Source organism: Buceros rhinoceros, unplaced genomic scaffold (genome assembly GCF_000710305.1).
Source record: "Buceros rhinoceros silvestris isolate BGI_N320 unplaced genomic scaffold, ASM71030v1 scaffold20399, whole genome shotgun sequence".
NCBI classification, from domain to species: Eukaryota; Metazoa; Chordata; class Aves; order Bucerotiformes; family Bucerotidae; genus Buceros; species Buceros rhinoceros.
The window spans coordinates 7,501-8,222 of record NW_010432356.1 but is presented as its reverse complement, the minus strand read 5'-3'; the positions used below and the strand labels follow the sequence as shown (position 1 = coordinate 8,222).

General features: G+C 61.9%; 1 protein-coding gene across 1 annotated transcript in view; it reads left to right on the top strand.

Annotated features, from left to right (window-relative positions):
- The window catches only part of LOC104500155 (inner centromere protein-like), a gene marked incomplete at its 5' end in the record, with an annotated part of 16,065 nt that overhangs the window by 8,405 nt on the left and 6,938 nt on the right, over positions 1-722 (top strand). Inside the window, one exon of the mRNA XM_010143760.1 lies at positions 299-408. Within this exon, the coding sequence (XP_010142062.1) occupies positions 299-408 (110 nt within the window). The remainder of the gene's footprint in view (positions 1-298; positions 409-722) is intronic.

Sequence of the window (722 nt, the reverse complement as noted above, 5' to 3'; positions counted from 1 at the left end):
AAACCTTCTGGCCTGTAAGCAAGACACTGACACTCTGCTTGTCCCTGATCCCCTGCTGCTGGCATGGGTAACACTGTCCCAGGCAAGGGGCACTCGCTGCTGGTGGTCCTCTGCAGCAGAAATGTGCTGGTCCTGGCCTAGACACCTCCTCTACAGCTGGAGGGCTGCTGCGTTTCCCTGCTGTACCCATGACTCTTCTGCTCTTGCGAGAGGAGCAAGGCTGCCCCAGCTGCCCCTGCTTGAGCAGCCCCAGAAACAGCCCGAGCAATCGGCACAGTCTGAACTTGTCCCCCTGCAGGAGAGGGAGCGGCAGAGGCTGGAAAGCCTCAGGAAGAAGCAGGAGGCCGAGGAACAGAGGAAGAAGAAAGTGGAGGAGGAGAAGAGACGGCGGCAGGCAGAGATGAAGCAGTGAGTCGGGCCCTTTGCCTCCTGCCCCTTCCCCAGCTCAGTGGGCTGAGGCCGTTCCTGACAGCACGGCCGTGCCCAGCTTTGTGCCGCCTGTGTGGAAGGGCCATTGTGCCAGGGATGCTGCCTGGGCACCCTGAGCTCTTGTTTCAGTCACACCAATCCCCTGCAATGCTCCAGGCTGGGGGCAGAGCAGCTGGAAACTGCCGGGGGAAAAGGGGTGACAGCAGCTGGAGAGGAGCCAGCAGTGGGACCAGGTGGCCAAGAAGGCCAATGGCATCGTGGCTTGTACCCGGAATGGGGGGGGCAGGCGGACC